At 37.0% G+C, this 16138-nt stretch overlaps 1 protein-coding gene across 28 annotated transcripts in view; it reads right to left on the reverse strand.

Annotated features, from left to right (window-relative positions):
- The window catches only part of LOC104151956 (dystonin), a 309066-nt gene that overhangs the window by 50232 nt on the left and 242696 nt on the right, over nucleotides 1-16138 (reverse strand). For 27 of the 28 annotated variants that reach the window (XM_068937429.1, XM_068937427.1, XM_068937406.1 and 24 more), the window contains 10 exons: nucleotides 15775-15941; nucleotides 13573-13732; nucleotides 12989-13315; nucleotides 12732-12816; nucleotides 11384-11625; nucleotides 10128-10334; nucleotides 6192-6311; nucleotides 5912-6019; nucleotides 3852-4070; nucleotides 595-798 (listed from right to left, as the gene is read on the reverse strand). In XM_068937429.1, the coding sequence (XP_068793530.1) occupies nucleotides 595-798; nucleotides 3852-4070; nucleotides 5912-6019; nucleotides 6192-6311; nucleotides 10128-10334; nucleotides 11384-11625; nucleotides 12732-12816; nucleotides 12989-13315; nucleotides 13573-13732; nucleotides 15775-15941 (1839 nt within the window). The remainder of the gene's footprint in view (nucleotides 1-594; nucleotides 799-3851; nucleotides 4071-5911; nucleotides 6020-6191; nucleotides 6312-10127; nucleotides 10335-11383; nucleotides 11626-12731; nucleotides 12817-12988; nucleotides 13316-13572; nucleotides 13733-15774; nucleotides 15942-16138) is intronic. The other variant, XM_068937434.1, reaches the window with a different exon arrangement.

The following is a 16138-nucleotide window of genomic DNA, read 5'->3' on the forward strand; positions in this document are numbered from 1 at the left end:
GAAGTCTAGTTTTGTTCACAATACTGCTACAGAGTTGATTTGTAAAATGCACATTAACTGTTCAAGCATATGCCATTAAGTTCTTGTGGGCTTACAATGAAGAGTAAATGATAAACTACTACCGCCACAGACAAACTACCCACTAGTTCCACTGGTAAAGGGCCATAACTAAAGTTGCCAATTTCTAGATATAAAAATATGCAAGTTATACACATAACTGATTAACACTGTTATCCACAGGCAAAGGAAACATCAACTAGTAACACACCAGTAAGAGGAAAAAGAATAAGGTAAAAATAAAACTCCACATTTTTAGCCCAAATGTTCCTTTTTCAACTTCAAAATTATAGCTTGAGAAGAGATAACATTTTGCAAATGCAGCAGAGGCATAATACTGACCAATGTATAAAATTAGAACCCCTTGACGGATAGAAAATCAATACCGTGAGCAGAGAGATAAACATTCACAGACCATTTGGTTGAAAAATCCAGATAAAACAGGAGTTTGGTCTTGATATATACATACAAGATGACAGTGTCTGTGTATCTTTCCATTTGAATGAATCCAATTATACTTTAAACTTAAACTGATACCTGGGTACACTGAGATATGGCTTCATCCAGCGCCAGTGCTCGCGTTTTGACATCTTCCTTAATTTTACTGTAAAGGGTGTCAGCCGCCACATATTTCTCTTGGATAGAAAAACCTTCTCCTGGGCTCAGCTCCAGCAACTGAGGCCCGGTTTTGTTCATCTTATCTATATGAGGCTTGTGCTCAGCGATCAGCTCACGCAGTTGCTATAACAAACCAAACAACTTATCAGTTTCTTATGCTTACATCACCGTATTACAGCTGTCCACACTTCTACTAGATCCAGCTGGCAAGAAATCCCAAACAAATACCCTTCATCCTAATGTATAGCACAAATAATATCAAATAAAGACAGTGATTGCTCTGCCAGTGATGGCTCCCTTTCCAACACGGATGGCTATCGAGTCATAAAACATCACAATTAAAGACTGGAAAGGCCTATGCAACAAACTTGCAGAACATATTACGTGTAAGATGCTAACTCGGCATGCGACACTGGCAACAGGCACGCACCCTCTATCATTTTTAGCACCTATAGTGACAGAAATGGCCACAATATTCCAGACATTCGTGTAACGCCAGATATAGCCTTTTCATGCTGATATTTGCTACCTGCCACAAAGCGTTCCGTTGAAGAACCTCATGGAATGAGGCTCTGACATTGCAAGAATATTAATGCAAATTACCCTTGATTTCAGAATAGGAAACTAACCCAAAGAGGAGTCAAAGAAATAAGGGAAAAGGACAGAGGCAAAGGAAGATAGGTCAGCAGATAACACTCAATCCAGTTTAGCAGTTGCTGCTCTGGTCTCCAGATCATACTCGTTGCTCACTGCTGTTGAGCGTCTTCTCAACAGCACTGTTACTTAGTGGACACAAAGGTTAACAAGTAATTAATAAGTAAATTAAATTTGATTTCAACTGCTAACTCCCTCTCATCGCCTACCACCTGAGTAAGTTAAAACTGTGGAGAAAAACGTGGTTGTGGTAGTGAAAGGTCACAAGGTAATCCTTCCACCTTACAATTTGCCCAAGTATTTTACTTTCATTTACTTTTACCAGCGGAGCTGACAAAGTGGAAAATTTGGGAGTAGCCCAATCTTTTCTACCAGTTTTATTTATTTTCTCAGTTCATCCTTTCTTTTTCAAAACAATCCTACTGTCTGGAGAGGCCTTCTCCCTCTCAGGGCAGTCAACTCCATGCACTTCTATCCTATAGCTGCTGTGCAGGAACAGGAGAGGCTAGAGCAGATACATGCTCTGTTCCTCCTAGCTCAGGCTTTGTTTAAGTTAACGAAGGCTGAGAAGAGGGCTTATATCAGTCACAGTGTAAATAAATCCTCTTTTCTTCAACTGAGGTCCTTGCCTTAAAAAGAAATCCTGACAGCTTGCTTATGTGCTCTTCCCGAGAAGAGGAGAATGAAAGCACAGTAACTGCGACTCTCCACTGTCCTCTGATGACCAAAAAAAACCAATGAAAATGCAAGAAAACCCGTCTCTAGCTCCTTACTGAGAAAGCAATTCTATTTGTATATGTTGCAACAAGAAAAATAACGTTGATTAGTAGAGAAGAGGAAAAGACTACACCAAAAATATTTATAAAGTTTTTAGAAAATCATTTTACGTATTTTATCTTTGTTCATGAATAGATCACTTCACACAAGGCCAGAGTCCCCATTTCTAGGGACAGACCTTACGCTAGTAATCTGCCCAAGGGTACATTCCAAACAAATTGACTGCATGTTACTAACACAGAATCACCTTTATGTATTCCACAGCTGTACGTAGAATGAAGCTAATAATCAGTAAATATTTCAGAACAGAAAAATAAGTGAATAGAAAAAAGTCTACACGCATTTTTTTTTTAAATATAACTATAAATGATTTGGTCTTTGCCATGACCAACTACTGGGTAAACAATTCCAGTAAACCAGTATTTCAGATTAGATTACTTGTTAAAATTGCCTGACATTAATCTTCTACTTAACAAACAAATCTTCAGCTAATGGCATAGCCCAAGGAAAATACAAAAATAGAATCTCATATGAAGGGACTCTCATGCAAGTAGAATGATTAAAGCAGATGGGGAACAATTCTGAAAGTAAAGCAAGCATGATCTGGGTCATGATGACTAATAAAGATATTTTGTACAGTTCATATAATACGGCTGGTCTTAACAGAGAATGCTTGCTCACTGTGGACCTAATAGGAAGATAAATGAGTGAAGCCAGTGTTTACCAGTACATATGAGTGGCATATTTTCATTAATTAGCCTCAGAGTAAACAAGACTTTGAAGGTAGGGTTCATCCTGTCTAATTTGAGGCACTTAACTGAGGTAGCTAAAATAAAAAAACTAGTTACTCCATGCTCAATAGAGAGAGACAGGTATCTCCAGTGGCAATTCAGGCTTGGCATGTGTTAAAACTTCTAGGTTCTTGGTGGGATAAATACAGTTCTATATATTACAGGTAGCCATACATGAAACATGCTGGTTTTTTTTCATTCCAGCTGATTGTTCTTCTCTGTAAGAAAGCCCATATGGAGTCCAGCTAAAAAAATCGTAGCCTTTACTTTGTGATTTTATGGTGAATAATTTTTTCTTTTAATTACTACATAATAAAACATATTTTACATGAAAAAGGGCTAAGGGATTCACTGGAACTGAAGCACTGAATTCTTGGCCCCCTAGCTGTCCATCTTCTCGGCTCAGCAAAGTTTAATTTCCATGATACCAGCAAAACTAATGCCAAATTTTTCATGTGTTCATAAGATCAATATATGTGCATATTTAGACACAGATGTACGCATAGGCAGTACTTCACTTTTAGCATGCTCACAGCAGGTACCCTAGTTGTCCTGCTTTATCCTTTTTTATTTATTGCCACAGCTTCCAATCTCCATTTTATCTGTTTACAAGTCCGGTTTGTTCTAACACTGACATTTAAGGGAACTTTTAAACATACTTCTAAGCTATTAACTTTTGTATGCCCAAATATCTCACTATAATGGCAATCTTTCTTCCTTTAGCTCTCTCTTACGCTTACAACATCGTTTGCTGCCTTCCCCTGAGAATCTTGTCTGCACACAGTGCTTGGGAAACAGCATGATTTTGAAAATGTATTTTGTATTATTATTTAAATAACTTTCTTCAACGGAAGTATAATTACTTGGGTTTTAAACACTCAACTGAGTACAGTTCTAAGGAGACCACTACATGGTTTGTGACACTATATTTTTAAAAAATGGCAAAATTCTTACCCGATGCTGCTCTTGTTGTTGCTTTAAAGTTTCATATTCAAGGGCTGGGGCTGGAAGCTGAGAGATGACCATTTCTGTTTCAGTTAACCATGGCCAAAGCTCTTCATAAGTCTCCCAGAACTGGTTAACCAGGGACTGAGCCCGTTCCAGTTGGAGGTTTCTCTCCGAGTTCATTTGACAGACTGTATCATATTTCTGTAAGAGGCTTTCCAGTTTTTTCTATAAAATAATATGAATAAAAAATAGCAATACATGTCTTCCCACATTAGCTGTTTGTAAGACCTCTATTTACTCTCATATCTTAATAGCCTCTGATAATTATAGCATCAAACCATAGTGCCCTGAATTTTAGTTTTTATAATACTTCTATAGTTCCAGAGTGTTTAAAATGGATGGGATCAGTACAGCAGGATATCTGAATCTGGTAAGAGTACTTTTTAGGTCTGATATTTACATAGGGCGTTTTATTCACAGGGCACTATTCAAGCTGCAGATTGTTTGACTGCAGATCTTAACCCCAGCTCTGCACTGAAGACACTCATCTTCAGGGATACTTGGCAGAAAGTGAGCCTTTCACAGCATTTCTGAATCAAAGCACCATGAACAGTGCAAAAAAATCTGTTTTTTGAAGATCTGACAAGAGAATAGGGTATATTGTTTACTTTAAACTTTAAACAGAAACCACGCAACATTATTTTCCAGGTTAGCATATGTTAATTACTGAAGATGTGTTGCCATTAATAATACGATAGTTAGAACTATAAAGTTTAAATATTACAAATCTTCTTTCTTCGGGCATGTGATAATAAAAATAATTATCAACTAGCTATACATTTTTCCTATGGAAAGCTGCCCATGTTATCATTTTTATGAAATATTATATGTGGCAAGGCACATAAATGCTAGCCTTGGAAAAACCAGACATATAAATAAGCCATTGAATGTGAAGCAGGGAATCTGCTTTTGGCAGAACAAGCCAAAATCCTTTCATTTGTTATGTCTCGCATGTAAATTAAGTATAGAGATGCTATCCAAAGGACAAAACAGAGTATAACACACAGATGCATAGTATTTTAACTAATACAAATATTTAATAAAGGCTTACATAAAATTGTTCTCCCTTAATTTAATGGCTATTTTTTAATTGATTGAACATCTCAGCTGTTTTAAACTTAAGAGCAAATCCAATTTATTCAGACATCCTGCAGCAGAGCACAATTAGCGAAGTACTGTTTTTCAAGGAGGGCAGTCATTGGAAGGACCGAAGTGACACAACAAGCATATACACAAGTTCACTATAACCTAGTGAAAAAACAACATTCTTAAATGCTAGTAAGAAAAATCCACTTTACATATACATATATATGTATGTATCATTAATCCATCTATCCATACATGTGTGAAGAGAGAGAGAGAGAGAGAGAGAGAGATGTGCATATGTATATGTGGATATACATAAATGTACACACACACATGCACACACACACCCCCACTCCTCTCTCAGCCCTCAAACTCAGGCCCTCTGCATATACAGAAACACAGGCACCAGAATGCCCTTCATGAGCTGTGCTAGTCAACAGGACGGAATAATCTCTGTAAAGGTGGCCCAAACTAGAAATCAGCAGAAACGCAAGTATAGATTCACAGTGAGATGCATAGCTAGTGGGCAGGTACGGAAGTACATGTGCACAGAGCTTCATAGACCCCAGAGAAACAAGGAAGACAAACAACCAGATTTCACGCACACCACACGAGATGACTACACCTTACTCACTCAAATATCTCATTGGCTAAAATACTATTTACAGTGGATGAAGATGACAATTCCGGCTTCAAATTAATGCCAGACAATGAAGCAAGTACTCACTGCTTGCTCTTTGAATGCCCTGAAGAAGCAATAGTGATACACAACATTTCTTCTAGTATTATGATCCTCAGACTAGAAGAAGCGGTAACTAATGCTTTTTCATTAATATTTAAAAAGATACATTATAGAAATCCTTCCACTTGATACATGGCCTTCAGATCCACCATTGTAGCTGCAATTTACGGAACTTTACCTTCATGGCCTGTTTCTCTTCTTCTGTGCATGTGTTCATAATCTTATCCCCAGATTTTACAAGTTCATCTATAGCATCTTTGTGCCTCAAAATCTCCATGGTAAATGCCTTGAAACACAATAAAAACTGGTCAGCGATAAAAAATTGAGTACATGAAGCAAAAACTATTTTTGAAGTGCATTATGATAGACTGAAAAATTAAATCATGCCAGTACATTTTCTAGATGGAGAGTGTGCTGGCCAATAATTAACATGACAGTTGGAAACGCATTTCTTTTACCTTTTGAACTTGTAGCTGAGCAGTGGTCTGGTCTTGCTCAAGCCTAATATCACCCAGAGACATCAGTTTCTTTTCTGTTTCTGCAATCCAGGCTAATTCAGCATCAGCTGCTTGATCAAACTAAACAAGGGAGACATTAATTAGTTCAGCAATTCTATAGACATGAAATTAGGATGACTGTTTCAAAATTTTCTAAGATGATTAAAAAACATTCTTTTGAATTATTAGAAACATAGCAGTTCACTTTTCATAAGAGGTTTTTACATAAATGAAATAGAGCCCAAAATGGTTCTGAAGGATTTAATATGATCAGCTTAATTCATAAGCATGACAAAGCAAGAGCAGAAAGACGCAGAAGTATAATGTATTTTTCCAAAGCCTACACCTCTCTAACAGACATCATGAGAAAATTAAAAGGGCTACAATTTCAGAATTCTTACTAGACTTTATTTTCATTTTATGCAACTTTCATGTCTTTTGCATCTTCTGATTATTTTTGTTACTATTGCTACTGTTGTAATTACCCTAAGAAATAGTTGTGTGATATTATCTTTTTAATCAGAAAAGCTGCTTTGATATTAAATGATAAAGGTGAAAAAAAATCACAATTCAACTGAAGTCAGTGAAAAAATTCACTGACTTCAGAGAAGATAGGATTTCATTCAAAACCTAGACTGTGGTTTAAATGCAAAAATACTTTCGAGAATTTTGGTGCAGCCAGTCCTTTCCTTAAAGGATCAACTTTTGATTACCATTAGTCAATACCTGGATGTCTCAAAAACTATCTTAGAGCACTTCTATTTTAGGTGATCTGTTCCTTACTAATTTGCAAAGGATTACATGAGAAAAGAAGTACGTGGGGATCCAATTCTTCTGAAAAGTAAGAGTAAATTAAAAAAAAACAAACAAACCTATATTCTCTCTTCACGTCAAGTTTATAGGTATCTATCTTAGGACACATACCTCGCAGCACTGAATGGGGGCAGTCTGGAGTTTAAGCCAAAGCAAAATATTATGTGGGAATTTCACAGGACAAAAATACTCAATTGAAACTATTAAGAACTATTTTTTTTAAACTCTGACCCCACCTACAACTAGCTGAACATTAATAAGGCTCTGAGTTATTCTGAGAGTCTAGCATGATGTATTATGTCAGAATCTATTACCTATCTTATTGACAACTACGCTGTCCTCACAAGTCTCTTCCTGACCACACTCAGTCCTTCTTGTCTTTTAGATCTGATGGTCTTTGCGTTTAAGGCTCTACACCCATGACAGCCTTGCTCCCGTAACACAGCTGGAGTTTGCTTTAGCCACTAAATCAGTCATGTCTTAGTGGTTAATTATGAGTCACACTAAAATAAAAGAAGTAATTTGGAGATTTCATTCTTTATGAGTCAGTCTTTATCAGACTTTTTAAAATCCATTTGTTACATGAAACAGAGCACAAACATTCTTTTCCACTAGATGTCATTTCTCATTTAAAGTAATACAGAAAGCAATTTTTGTCCTAAATATTGTGACTTTCTAACAGAAAGGTGTGTTCCGAATCAATCAGTACTGTAACATCAGTACCAAATACATGCATCAATGCTATTTAAATCCTGACCTTAGAAATTGTACAAGAACATTTCACAACCAAGTTCTTTTGAAGTCCCTCTATTTATGACTCAAGCAAAGGAGATGAATAAGATGATGCCAAATATGTCAGAAGTCCAAATTAACTGCAATGTGACTTGCCGATATCACATAATCATGAGTATATAAATAATACAAATAAGACAAATACTTAATGGAAATAACAAAATCAAGGCATGGCAGTGAAACTTGTAGGTTCTGCAGCACTGAAGTAGGATAGATCCCTAAACTCCATTTACTGGGGAAATAGGATTTTTAAGCTGTGATGTGCGCATGTAATACATTAAGGAATTACAAGTGCAAAATTGGCACTCCTTGCATCAGTAAGTCAATGTATTTTATTGCCCTTGTGCATGCTGTAGTTATTTATGAGCCTTGGATTTCACTGGAGTCACTATGACATCACTGATATGATTCCTACCCAGTTTAAATAACCACACTGTGGTACTTATTCCAGTACCAACCAGGAAAGGCTGTGACTTGTGAATCTGATGACATTGTGATTTCCTCTGCAAACACTCTGTAAAACTCTCTGTGGCTGCCTTCGAATGAAGAACAGCATGTAAGCCAGCTGTAGGACATGACCTGTCTCTACGTAGCCCTCCTTGAACTAAGGTAAGACATTGATCAGTACCTTCAATATTGAGAAATGAAGATAAAAGCATATTTAGGTGAATTAATCCCTAGGATAATTCTATCGATCTGGGAGCATTTTGCTCAGGTAGCTCAAAAAGAGGGTGTCACGTTAGTGTATTACGCCTTCAAGCTTCTGTTCACAACATGAAAAAACATTCTTACCCCTTCATATACCTTACTGCATTTGTCACCTTGGCCCAGTAATGTCTATCACCAAACCCACACTACTGCCATCAAACCTGAACATTCTTGGTGGCTTTGGCCTGCAACCAAAAACTTTTAGCAGTATAGGCACTGGAACTAGCGGCCGCAGGGTAAGCTTATAAAGCATTAGCTTCTCCAAAGGTTTTTTTTTTTTATTTTTCATGCTCTTTGGGGGGGGGGAGGGGGGAGGGAAGCTAATTGCAAAGCAGCTTATCCTTCACTGGAAACATGTTAAGCTGCTTGGCATTTTTCATGGGGTACAGTGCACAGGAGCATACCGTACTGGTCTGCCTAGGGCTGAAGTGGAAGCTAAGGATATGCAGGGCTACAGAGCAACGTGCCCTTACAACGTTAGCCAGAGGAGCAGCAGCTTTGGGACTCTCATGCCAGGACTTGAACCTGTTGAAGCTGTGCTGGGGGATGCAACCTCCTAAACCTAAGTAATTGTGAAAAGTTGAAAGAGAGCCAACATACACTCTCCTATCTCACCTTAAGACTCACTAGAAAATAGCCAATCATTTTTAAGGATTCACTTAATGAGACAAGATAATATTCATAGCAAACCCCTTAAAAAGTTAAACATTAAGTTATTTTTAACCTTAGTTATAAGCAGATCTGAGTTACTGCCAGCCTCTTTTAGTCAGCTTTAGTCAGTGTCATACGTGCTTTCTGCTTGTCCTATTATAGCTGTTTATGGGAACTATTACCAGAAACAAAAATCTCCACTGGTATTTTTATGTCTGAACTGCAGGCAGGCACTGGAAAATTGTGTCCCAATGTTGAATTATAAGCATGGAGCTTAAATATGGGACGATTTAGTGAAGAAATGAGAGCACCAGTTCTCAAAGTGTACCCATATATATACATCTGTGTGTGTATGCGTGTATGCAAGTTTAGAAACTTTCACATATTTAATAGATGAATTTTTGCATCCCAAGAAGCAAAGCGTTCTGGATGTGAATACAAGCAACTGTTATTTCAGTTTCTCAGTACAGTTTGAACAAGATGATCCAGCTTTTAATTGTGGAAAGTACAGAGGCGACTGACAATCAGCTCATGCTAAAAGGTTGGCAACACTAGTGATTTCAATGTTTCATCCAGTAAAATCATCTGGGGATCTGGACTATATTTTACCTAGACAACCAAAACTGTGAAAGATATGGATCATTCAGTTCTTACTCACGTAAATTACCACTTAAGACACCAGGAAATAGTTATAGCCATTTTAGCTACAAGCCTGAAGTTTGTGTCAACAAAAAGGCAGATCACTACAACAATGCACTGATTAGCTGTGCTCTGCTATTCACATCTTAATACAGAGCCACAGTCCGTTCAAACAGCCCTTTTGTTGCTCAGGCATAACACACGTCTGGCAACACCAGAGGACACCTTTTGTTCAGAAACACATTGCCAGAGGTGACTTTTTATTGCCCAGAGAAGAAGTACAGTTGTCAGTACCTGCTGGGATCTCAGGATGGCAGCATCAATCTCATCCACTTTCTGAGAGATAGTGTCGCTCACTAATCTGTACCGCTCATTGTCCTCCGTTATCATCTTGTCAAGCCCCTCTCTGGCCCTCCACGGCACCAGTTCCAAGAAGGCACTGCTGACTTCATTCAGTGTGTCCAGCAAGCCTTTGTTGTTCTTTGCCTCTTTCTTCAGTTCCTGAAAAAGGCCATTTAAAGTAAACATGCCAGCATATGAGCTGAACACATACAGCTTGCACGTGTTTTTTATTCTTCCAACTACTCTGTGAGTCAAGAACTGAAACATTTTCCAAGCAAGCCACAGGGATAAATTAGCGCAAGTTGTTTGACAGGAAAGCAGGTGATTCCTGAAGAGAAATTTGCTACAGCATATATCTTAAATCTTTTTCTCCAGTCAATATGACAGTCTGAAACTCTCTGGAATTTCAGAAGAGTTGCTATAATTTAAGCAAACCACCACAGGAAAGAAAGCTAACACACGGTCACTACAACCAGCAATTCCATAAGAAACAAAATCATCACCAAGTGACATCAGGCACGCAATGAAGCAGAGAGAATGTGCTAAATTCAAGTGCTTGCTTAAACGAACAATAATTGTATTAAATTTCAATCAAAGCATTACACAGTCCTTCAGGAATGAATTTTTACTTTTACAGGAAACTCTGGTTTACTTGTTTTCTTTTTATGTGTACATGTGTGTGTATACACATATTATATATACGTGTGTGTGTGTGTGTGTGTAGGAAATTTAAAGGAAATGTTTTTTATTTAGCTTTTTTATTTTCAACTTTGTTCTCACCATCCAGCTTATGCTACATTTTTTCTTTTGAAATAAGTATTTACTGTTAAACAGTATTAGCAATATACTTTAAATGCTGACTCTTTCCACACTTTACAGGATTTTACTCGTGTCATAACTACAGAACCAGAATAACTTTGTTTGACAATTTAAGAGTTTTCCCAGGATTAGGTAGCTGCCTGAATAAAAAGGAAATGTTGCGCTTCTCTTGTGCTAAAAATAAGCCCCAGACCAATTTCATAAGTGATTATACCAGATGACTCTGGTGAGTGAGTTCGATTCTTAACTACTGTTACATTTAGTCTGCTAATTACATGATCTGATGCTAAAAGTAGCGATTCACAAAACAACTTCCTGCCAAACAGAATGTAACACAAAACCTAGCTGAATTATACAGCAATAAATAACTCACGGATTCCAAAACATACTTTTTGTCTTTCTTGTGCTTGGCTTAATTCTTCACCCTTCGGTATTTGAATTTCATACGAGAGCAACTCCACTTCCACTTTGTCAAGCCACTTGCAGAGTTCCTCATGGGTTGAGTGCAGCTGACCTGCAAGCTGCAGAGCCTGCTCTAAGGTCTTGGATACATCAGAACTCAATTTTGTAATGTCTTTGTACCTTGCTTTAATGCCTTCCAGTTTATCTTGAATTATTACAACTTCGTCACCTACAATATCAGAGGAATGTTATTTCTTATGAACATATATATTTAAAAATGAAAAATCAAAATAAACAAAAAAAATCTCGCTTATTACAGTTGTTTCAGTATTTAATTAAAAAAAACAACACAAACAAGATGGGGGCATATCCTCAATTGTTGTAAGTTATCCTACCTTCACTGAAGTCCACAGAGCCACAAAAGTTACCTGTCCGGTTTTTCACTCTACTAAACGTTCAAAAAGTAAGGACTAAGATCCCAAATTTAATATAAATATTATTTTTAAAAAAATAATCCTTAAATTCACAATACCTCTGATAAAGGCAAAAACAGATTATAAAAGGGCTACCGAAAATGCAAAGAAAAAAATTTAACAAATTACTAATTGGATTTTCATTAAAGTAATACTTTAAATTGTTCTTTGAGCTACATACCCTCTTTACTGTCCATTAGTAACACAACTGAAATGCCAAAATAAAAATAAGCTCTTGAAATTTACTAGTAGATATTCAGATTTCATTATAAAACATAACATTGTAACCAAAAAGGATTCTCCACCCCCAACCATATGCAAGTCTTACAGAGTTCAAAGTTTAAAAGTACTGGAAAATTTGGACAGCTGTTGATCTACAGAACAGACGTGTACAATCAGAATGCAAGTTTTCCCACAGTATTAGCTCCAATATAGAGGACAAAGCTTTCCTCTCGCAGTAAAAGGTAGTCTAATATCTCGTTCATCTGTGGATGTCTCCAGGGAACTGACTGTGTCCACTGCCAAGAAGCCCTCTATTATGAGTAATGTCCATAACTTGCTATTAGGAATGGAATGCAGGTTCACTAAAATAATTTTCCACTAAAAATAATAAAGAATTCAAGGGCCAATTTTTGGCAGGCTTAAATGGACTTTAATGGCATGTTGTTCACTTAAGCTAACAGTAAATTTGGCCCCAAAACAACCTACCTTGACCTCAAACCTTTACTAAAATAAACAACTACAACTCCTTTAACCAGGGAACAAGGACTAATATTTAACAAGCTTCAGTTTAATTTTCTCATAAGCACTTGTAAGTATGAGAAAAAAGCCTGGTGAATCATAGTTTCCTAAAAGCTCTCACCTGTTGTTTGCTTGAGGAGCTCCAAGCCATTTTGTATAGCCAGATCGACATTTTGTTTTCTAAGAAGAATCTCTTCCTGAAGTTCCTAAAAGAACATGCCATTTGAGTAAGCATAGAAATAATGAATCATATTACTTCTACTTGGGATTAATTATTGTTATTTCAAACAAAACATATTAATGAAAAAAATGAAATATGGAAATATAAATGAAATACAAAAATAAAATTAAATAATAAATGAACAGAAATGAAAATACCAGAAGTTCAGAGTGCTGTTTCTCAAGCAAGTCTGTGTGGTAATCTTGGACTGACAGTTTGCTCAGTTTATCATGGACTTCATTCAGCCAGTTCATCAATTCAACTTCATCCTCCCCAAAAATCTGAGCATTGCAGTAAGCTTGCTGGAGAAGCTCAGACCTGCTGCTGCTCTTCTCTTGAATTTCAATGTATCGGGCTTGGGAAGAATCTAGCTTTTCCTGCACCATATCTTTATCTTCCCTGGAGCTCATGGTCTTTAGAGACTGACCAATGCTAATGGCCTGGTGTAAACTCTTATTGTGAGCTAGGACGTCATCTTCTAGGGCCTATATTTTTTAAAGTAATGAAGAATAATGGAAAAGAAAAGCAGAAAAACATAAAAGAAATAAGTGAAACCAAATAACAACTGAAAGAAAAAGGACATTGCCAATTAGAAAAACAAATATATAAAACTCAAATTACAGCAAAAAAAAATCAGTTAAGGTAAAACAAAGGTACACCATAACAGCTTTCCCAGTTGTGTTGTGCTTTACAAGTGTGTTTAAAAAGAACAACATAACTGAATACGTGGTCCGTATCTTACTTTATGCTGAGCAATCTGCTGTTGGAGTTTGGAGGCCTGTGTTCCAATGGGTTCAGCATTTGCAAGCCTTTTCTCAGTGGCCGTCAGCCACTCGACCAGTGGCTCCAGAGCTTCATGGAACTGCTGTGCTACCACGGAGATACCTTCCAACTGACGATTCCTAGAAACGTACCAAGATAAAGATCAACTTTTGTGATGAATTAAGTGTGAAACAGTCAAAAAAAGAAAAAAAAACATAAATCCTTTGCAAACAACAAAAAATCTCTGTGATTATAGCAACCGATCACAAAATGAAATTCTTTTTGTTGAAAATAATCTAGCACTCAATTCAGCAAAACACGGCTTTACACCCAGTTAAGAAAGTGTTCGCAATTCTAGCTGTCTTTAAGCATACAGTTACATCTCCTTAACTACTACATATGTTTTGAAGTTAGGCAAAGACTTTACCAAACCAGAACATACTGTCATGCTTCCTCAGCATTGTAAAATATCTTTAAACGTTTGTTCAACGATACGAACAGGTCTACCTGGCTCTACTTTTGCATCCCTTGTTCCGGGTAAGAGCTCTCAATGACATTAGTGAGACAATGTTAATAAAGCACAGAGAGTTGACCTCCAAAATAAAAAAGTGATATCTGAAACATTCCTCTTTCAGATTATTACATTTTAAGGAGGTTCTTGATTACAGGAAAAGTTTTCTGTACAGCCACTCCTGAATAAATTTCACCCAGGCAGGCTGTTTCTACTTTTAAGAGAGATTTGCCCTATGTGAAAAACATCAGACTATTGTCTTATGACTGGGGATCTCGTTTTGGATAAAAGCTATCCTTATATGTGCTTCCCAAGGCTTATCAACAAGGGACACCTGACAGACTTGGCATACTTAGCCATGAAGTGCTCAGCGAAGTACTCTACATAGTTTTCAAAATCATTCTCAGTTCTCTTCTTCGTTTCTAGAATCCGGTCAACGAAAATAGAGACAAGCTTGCGGCTAACAGATGGCTTGGAAAAATTTGTAATTTGATTTTAAATTAAATATCACCAGACGGGGAGAATAATATTAAATTAAACATGACATTAACATTTCCTCAGCTAATGAGTCAGATTCCTCAAAAAAAAAAAAAGAAAAGGTCTATAATAACGGTCTATTAGTGGTTGACTCTACTAAGTAAATAATCACCTTATTAGTAGTATGAGTGAACAGAAGAGGTTTAGAGTGAAAGAAACAGAAAGAGGCTACCAGAAGAAGTCAACAGAGGCAATTTCCATGCTAGTGTAAATGCCCAAATACCAATCCATTGACCTGTACACTGTAATACTTCCCGGTTCACTTAAACTCCCCTGCTTCAGCCTTCAAAGTCATTTCTCATCCTCAGTTATATGCCTTCTTTAGGTCATCCCTTACGTATATTCTTCTCCTCCTTTCTCTGCTGAACAGTGCCGTCCTTTTCCAAATCTCCACCCTTGAAAACTCACCTTCAGCAAAGCCCTTTCAACTATTTCTTCAAAGACACTTCTACGGTTCATAGCTTTCCATTTATTTTACATATTAACAACTCCCAAAATATCTACACAGATACTGTGTGTACCTTTTTGAACTTCTTTTTCCCTAGAACTTGAACTGGACCACAATTGCTTTAGGAGACGGCCTTCTGTGTTGCTAGAGTATATTTAAGCACTTTGATGGCTCTTTATCGTCTTGAGAACTTATGGAGCTCAGCATCTTGCATAAGCAGATCAGTAAATGGAAGTATGAGAATCAATAATTTCTAAAAACTGATTATATGGATGATGTCAAACAGAAAAAAGGAAGAAGAGTTCAATGTCCCCTCTTTGTAGCAGCATGTCAGGATTTTAAATTCCCAAGGGAACATGATTATTATTTATCAAGCGTTAAATTCACAATTGATTCTACACAAAACAGGAGATATAGTTCTTCCATCAAGACACTCACACTCTAATGAACTAATACAGACAAAAAGTTCAAAAAATACTCGTGCAGTTAATCTTGGTAGATTTTTTTTCTCTACGCTTTTCCTTCAGAATACCTATTCTATCAACATCAAGGTAAAATAATGCAATGTGGCAACAAGAATGATATTTCTTACAAGGTTTCACATTATGGAGTTCCACATGCTGCTTCTAAACATCTATCACCTCCTATGTCCACATTTGCCAAAACTATGAAAGAATTTCAAATACCTTGTTTCAGCTTTACTGAGCAATGCATCCCATCGACTATCCAGGAAACTCAACTGTTTCAAGATTTTCATTTTATCAGCAGGTTCTGCTGACTCTGCAATTTTCTCCCCTTCACGCTTGATTACCTCAACAGTAGGCTTGCGGTCATCCAGCAACCTCTGGAGAAGCTAGAGAGAAAGCAATCAGACACCAAGTTACTAAGAAATACTGTAATAACACAAGCACAAAAACCAGAAGGAGCCAGACTTCTTGAACACCTGATAAAGCAAAGAAATATCAGTGCTTATACTGTGAGGAAAGTAACAATAACATTAACCAAATCAGAGACCAAAACCAATCAAAGAACTAAAGGAAAAAACAGCTG

This window comes from Struthio camelus, chromosome 3, assembly GCF_040807025.1.
Source record: "Struthio camelus isolate bStrCam1 chromosome 3, bStrCam1.hap1, whole genome shotgun sequence".
NCBI classification, from domain to species: Eukaryota; Metazoa; Chordata; class Aves; order Struthioniformes; family Struthionidae; genus Struthio; species Struthio camelus.